Consider the following 6,000-nt stretch of genomic DNA (forward strand, 5'->3'; position numbering starts at 1 on the left):
TTTATTTGCACTAGTTTCTGGCTGAGACTCTACAATCATGAGTGTGCATTTCCTAGCAAAGTCCTGTCCTCATGACCCTGGCCCATTAAATTCTGACAGCCAACCCCCGGGGCTTACCCAAATAAAGTTGGCGGTTTGGAGGGACTAGAACTTTTTGACTATTCGATACTTGAAGTACAGTCACTTGAGACTGGGGCTGAAAGGTATTTAATTATATGGATTTAACATAAAGTATTTAACCAATGATGTAATTTAAGTGTTGAAACCTTTTACCTCAGAGTGAATTTAGTATTGAGTAGGTTATAGGAGATTTCCTACATGCCAAAAGGACCTCACAAGACAGTCCTTCATTTATTAGGAGACCAATGACAAAACTTGCCAGCCAAACTTACCATTGAGCAGCTATATAGGGGTATAATTATAAGGGAATGCTCACCCAAATCCAGACCTACCACTGGATTGTTCAGTTACCCTAAAAAAAAGCCAAACACAAAAACAAAACTTCTACCATCTACCTCCAACCCACTGAGCCGCTTCAAATTCCACTGTTAGAGATACATTCCTCTGAATCATAAGCAGGCTTATGAAAATGAAGCTATCCCGGAGAGAGGACACAATCACTCTGTGTCACCTGCTTTTGCAGAGATGATGAAAAATAGGTGGTAACCAAGCTCTACAGTAAGGAGACTTATGGAACCCAAAATCATCAGAATGGGGTGATTCAAACATGTCAAAAACAAAACTGGTCCAGGGGCACCTGGGTGGCTCAGTCGGTTAAGCGCTTGGCTTTGGCTCAGGTCATGATCTCAGGGTCCTGGGTCCTCAGCAGGTACTCTGTTTCTCCCTCTGCCCCTCCCCCTGCTTGTGCTCTCTCTCTCCCCCACCTCAAATAAATAAAATCTTAAAACAAAACAAAACAGGTCTACTTCACTCTTGTTAGAGGTTAGTCCTATATAAGTCCCTATTACCCTTTGTGTGTGTGTCAGGGCCGGGGGGGGGGGGGGAGGCAGGAAGGGAATTTTTCTGTTACTTCATTTGATCAAATGGGGATGAGGGCACCTGGGTGGCTCAGTTGGTTAAATGACTCCCGGTTTCGGCTTCAGTTCAGGTCATGATCTCAGGGTAGTGGGACTGAGCCCTTTATCGGGCTCTGTGCTCAGTGTTAAGTGTAGTGTCTGCTTGAGATTCTTTCTCTTTCCCTCTTTAATAAAATCTTTAATAAAATGGGGATGACATTACCTGTATCATCAGAGCACTCAAGTCTATGACACAATGACTAGCATAGTAAGTCCTTAACCAATACTAACTGAATCCAAATTGGTAAAGGAAAATTATTAACAGGACAGTTTAAAGCAGTGATTCTCAAACTTGAGAGTGAATTTGCATCAGAATCCCCTGGAGGGCTTGTTAAAACACCAATTGCTGGCCCCACATGCAGAGTTTCTGATTCTACAGGTCTGGGGTGGTACCTGCTAAGAATTTGCATTTCTGACAAGTTCCCAGGCTACGTGGATGCTGCTGGTCCTGGAACTCACTGTGAGAACCACTGGTTAGAGGAAAGGGTGAGCATGAGAGAGCATGCGAGAAAGTTCAATCACACCAGAAGAACAGTATTAATAAATGTTAGAGCTGCATACTGCATACCAAAATTCCTGCCAAATTCTCGTTCTCCTGAGTATCATCAGATGATCAATAGAGGATGGGAAAAGGGCAAGGCAGATTCTTGTCCTTAGAATGTCCTCTATTGGGTACAGCTTAGTGGAAGGAATGAGGGGACCTCACCCTTGACCCCTTTAGCTCTGGCCCTAGATCTGCCTGGATGAACTCAGAGGAGAAGAACCAAGACCAAGATGACTCACGGAGCTGGCCAAGGAGTATAAAAGGCCTCCAGCAGGGCACAGCCTAGGCACTGTTGATGACCCAGACAGCCATCTCTGGCAGGAATGGAGAGCTGGCTGTGCCTTTTCCACTGCCCTTACTACATGTGTTCTTGGGAAAACAGTGTGGGAACAAGCCCCCAAGGGGTTCTCAGTCGGGCTCAGCAGAAGGTCTTTCTCTTTACAAACAGATGTCTACATCTGGCCAGGAGGCCACATTGTCACCACGACCCCATGCCAGCCAATGCCCTCTGAGACCAGCTAGCTCTCAGTTTAGTGAAGTTTTTGTTTAGGTGAGTTTAGAAATTTCTCCTTTTTACACTCAGCCTGGTGGGTTTTGTTAGGTATCAAGCAATAAGATTTTGAGAAGTATGAGATGAAGCTACTCTTTGACAGAGGCCTTTCCTGGTTATCTGTTTAGCATGAGGAACGTGGAGTTGGCTTCACCAAATTCCATTTCTCAGGGCCTCTAGTCAGGAAACTATACCACTCCAAGGGGAGAATGGATGAGTGCATTGTGTTGGCAATCCTAACCAAAGCATGTGACAAGGGTTTACTCTAAAAGCTTGAATCTTGGGAGCTGTGTGGCGTGCAAGGATTAGAAGAACCCACCTTGAGGAGAAAGCAGCCTTCAGTGAGAGAATGAGCTCAAGGTCAGTATCTCAAGTGGACTGGATAGCCCCTTCCCCAGGACAGGCCTGACCAGTCTCCAGCCCTCCCAGTCCTCAAGACCTCTAGAAGCCAGGCTGTTTGTGGTGCCCACTTCTGTACTGGTAGACAGGAAGCCTCCTGGTCGAGTTGAGGTCCACAGATGAGGAGTTACCAAAAGCAACATCATGGCAACTCTAAGGACATGGAACCAGGACAGGGCTAGGAGGGAGGTGTGGAGTCAACAGGTCTTTTATGAGCTCCTAGTATCAGCCCCAGAGAGGTAGGCCTTGGAGCGCAACCCAAACAATTTCCAATAAGCTACAGAAGCAAAATTGGCTACAGTGGAATGAACCATTCCTGCAGAGGCTTCTCTCTGGTTGACAGAGACAGAACATGACAAGAAGAATGAGAAAAGATTGGAGAATCTATGCAGCCATGTGCCAAGCAGTCAGTAGCCTTGTCAAAGATTTCCAGGGAAACATGAGGGCAAATGCAAGGTTTTCCTTTGGAAAGGGGCCCCCGCACTATAGACCTATCCATCCTCTCCAAAGTTCACCCACAAGAATGCCAAACAGGTCTCAGCACTAGCAGACTGCTGACACTGATGTGGTTAACAGGCTGGCAGGTGTGTGGAAAGTCCCTAACCTCCACCTGGGACTCTGGGGGCCCTGAAGGTGGGAGTGGTGGCAGAGGAAGGCTGCTGTTTCCTCGTGTTGCTACACAACCACAGGAGGCCCAGACTCTCAGCCCTGCTGTGTTGTGTCTGGGGAGAAGAAGGAAGCAAGCTCAGCTTGTATTTGTAGGGACAAAGGTCAGGCAGTATCCCCCATACCCCATTATCATCCATGTTAGGGGTGAAAGGAAGCACACAAAGCAAACAGAAAATTATGTTGAAGTGCAACCATTTAAGATTCAACTGAAGTCACTGAAGGGAATCTAACATTTCTGAACACTACTCTGTGCAAGGTGCTTTGCTGGAACTTTTACAGAAGTCACTTCCTTTAATTCCTGTGACCACCTCTGCTTTGGGCTGAAGAGACTGAGTTAGAGGGTTATGAGGAGCTAGGTGACTTATTCCTGGCTACCAACAGCCCAGTAGTAGAGCTGGGATTTGCACAGGGAGCAGATGAATCCATGCAGTTGTCAGGCCCACAGCCAGCAATGGTGAATTGGAGCTAAGACCCTGGCAATGACTCTCATTTGCCAAGAGGAACAAAGCAATCACCATTTAAACGAGTGCTTTGTGGACAAAGATGGGTCTAATTGTGTTTGTGTGTGTATGTACACATGTGCACATTTTCACGTTTTTTTCATTTAAAAAAGAGGAAGGGGTAAAAGATGTATAGTCATAAACTATACAGAGATTTAAAAAAGATACCAAATCTATACAAATGTCTCTGAATCCTATAGAGCCGGTGATTAATAAACCTCTATATTATTTATACTAAATGATGAGTCATTATACCTTATGAATAAAAAATGATCATCACCTGATACAAGGCTTTGATTACATCCTTAAAATATACTTGTTAAGAAAATCTATACCCCAAATATGCTTTCTAAATATATTTTCAAAGTTTAGTAATAAAGGACTCTACAGTGGTAACAACATTGTTTCTTTTTTAAAAGGTAATGTAGAGAAAGGATGATTAAAGCAAGAGAGTGCATTAAAATTTAAATATACTAGCATGTTTGTATTTGAAGGCAGACTGCTGTGAACCTGGGACCTTACCTCCTCCTCCCGGAGCTTCTGCTTCCTCTTCTCTTCCACAGCTGCCCTCTTCTGGTCCTCCCGCTGTCGCTGCTCTTCCAGTTTCCGCCATCGCTCCTCAATTTGCTTTTCATACTGGAGCTTCGCTCTTTTCTGTTTTTCCAAGATCTGCTGCTCCCGGGCAGCTGAGGGAAGGAAAGCAGAAGGGAGGTGTCATTATGAGAGCACACCACGCGGTTTGGATTAACCAAAATGCAGAAGCAAGAGTGAGACCAAAGAAGAGCCCAGTGGGATTCTAGGCTACAGTGATTGAGATGAAAGGTTCTGGCATCTCTGCCACTAGATGGGTGACTCTGGGCATGCTAACCACATCATCTCTCTGCCTTGATTTCCTCTTCTGTGAAGTGGGGACCATCGTGTCTGCAAACTCACAGTGTGGTGAAGATTAGATGAGACCAAGCATGGGAAGTACATGGTAACAGCCCCTGCACACGGCAGCCACAACTCCTCCTGCTACCACCAAGTCAGAGCTGTCATGGTGGCTAAGCCACACACTAGATCGAGAAATGACTTCTAAGTCATTTATTTAAATAAAGAGCATTTTTCCTAAAAAAAAAAAAAAAAAAAAAAATGTGGAAGACACTGAGCTAGGCAAGGGTGCAAACTCATGATATTCCCCTCAAGACATTTTCTAAGGACTATCTACCTGGTGGTGTCAGGGAAGGGTTCCCTGGGGAAAACAATATGTGACCAACTGGCAGGAGCCAATCAAGAAGAACCTGAAAGCTCACTTGTGTCAATTCAGTGGGGAAACCACTAGTTACCTACCCCACAGTACCCTGTGGGGAACACATCGTACTTATCTGTCTATAGTTTGCAAGAGCGAAGAGAGCCTTTCTCAACTGGGTTTCCCACCCTAACACAGAAAATATCTTAAATGCTAATTTTCTCAGTTCTGAGGATGGCCCTTCTAGATGCCCAGGAAAGAGCCTGAGTGATTGCACATAGTGGATGCCTGAGGAGGTGGGGGCACTGACTGTTTCTTGTTCTTCACCATCTTACCCACAGTCTCTAACAGAGTATCTAGAACATAGCAGAGGTTCAATGTTTGCTAAGTGAGTAAATGAACTGTTCTGAGAATTAAATAACAATTTTGAACATGCCAGCCAAAGTGTCGATTTGCTTCCCAGTGCTTCATGTTCATTTAGCAATTGTCCCAGCTCTCTCCCCATTCAGTCATCAACTTCTAAGGGTGTTCAGAAAAGGCACCACCACATCTCTATTCCCTTGGACCTAAACAGCCAAAGGGCACAACTTACCAAGACATTTTTCTCTTTCTTCTCGTCTTTCTTTAGCTAGTCTTTGTCTCTCATCAGATCTTAAAAATCCATCCATACCTATAAAAAACAAAACATGTTAAAATAATTCTTCCCTCTTTCCTTACCTGCTGAGTGTCAGGGGCCACTGGTCCCGCACCCTGGGTCTGGCCACACACATACATCATCCATCGCCATCACTTTATCCATGGAGGCCCAATACACCATTCCCCACCACACACACACACACACACACACACACACACGGCCAGGCCCTGAGAGCTGAGGGGTGGCAGCCACAGCTTCCACATTCACCCACCAAGCTGTGCTGTAGTGGCCTCAATGCCAATCCTGGAGAACCATGCCCTTTCCCTCTGTCCCCAGGACTGGACCTGGAGAGGGTCAGAAAATGCCAGGGAGGCCTGGCAGGGTGCAAAAAAGCCCA

The 6,000-nt window shown here is 45.5% G+C and overlaps 1 protein-coding gene across 1 annotated transcript in view; it reads right to left on the reverse strand.

Moving 5' to 3' along the window:
• The window catches only part of MAP7D2 (MAP7 domain containing 2), a 57,776-nt gene extending 52,119 nt beyond the window's left edge, over positions 1-5,657 (reverse strand). The window contains exons 1-2 of the mRNA XM_064573860.1: positions 5,559-5,657; positions 4,261-4,424 (exon numbers count right to left, since the gene is read on the reverse strand). Of these exons, the coding sequence (XP_064429930.1) occupies positions 4,261-4,424; positions 5,559-5,634 (240 nt within the window). The 5' untranslated portion in view covers positions 5,635-5,657. The remainder of the gene's footprint in view (positions 1-4,260; positions 4,425-5,558) is intronic.
• Positions 5,658-6,000: the final 343 nt, after the last annotated feature.

The sequence above is a fragment of the Mirounga angustirostris genome, unplaced genomic scaffold, assembly GCF_029215605.1.
Source record: "Mirounga angustirostris isolate CCGP_5_RB_7025 unplaced genomic scaffold, mMirAng1.0.hap1 SCAF_11, whole genome shotgun sequence".
In the NCBI taxonomy this organism is placed as follows: domain Eukaryota; kingdom Metazoa; phylum Chordata; class Mammalia; order Carnivora; family Phocidae; genus Mirounga; species Mirounga angustirostris.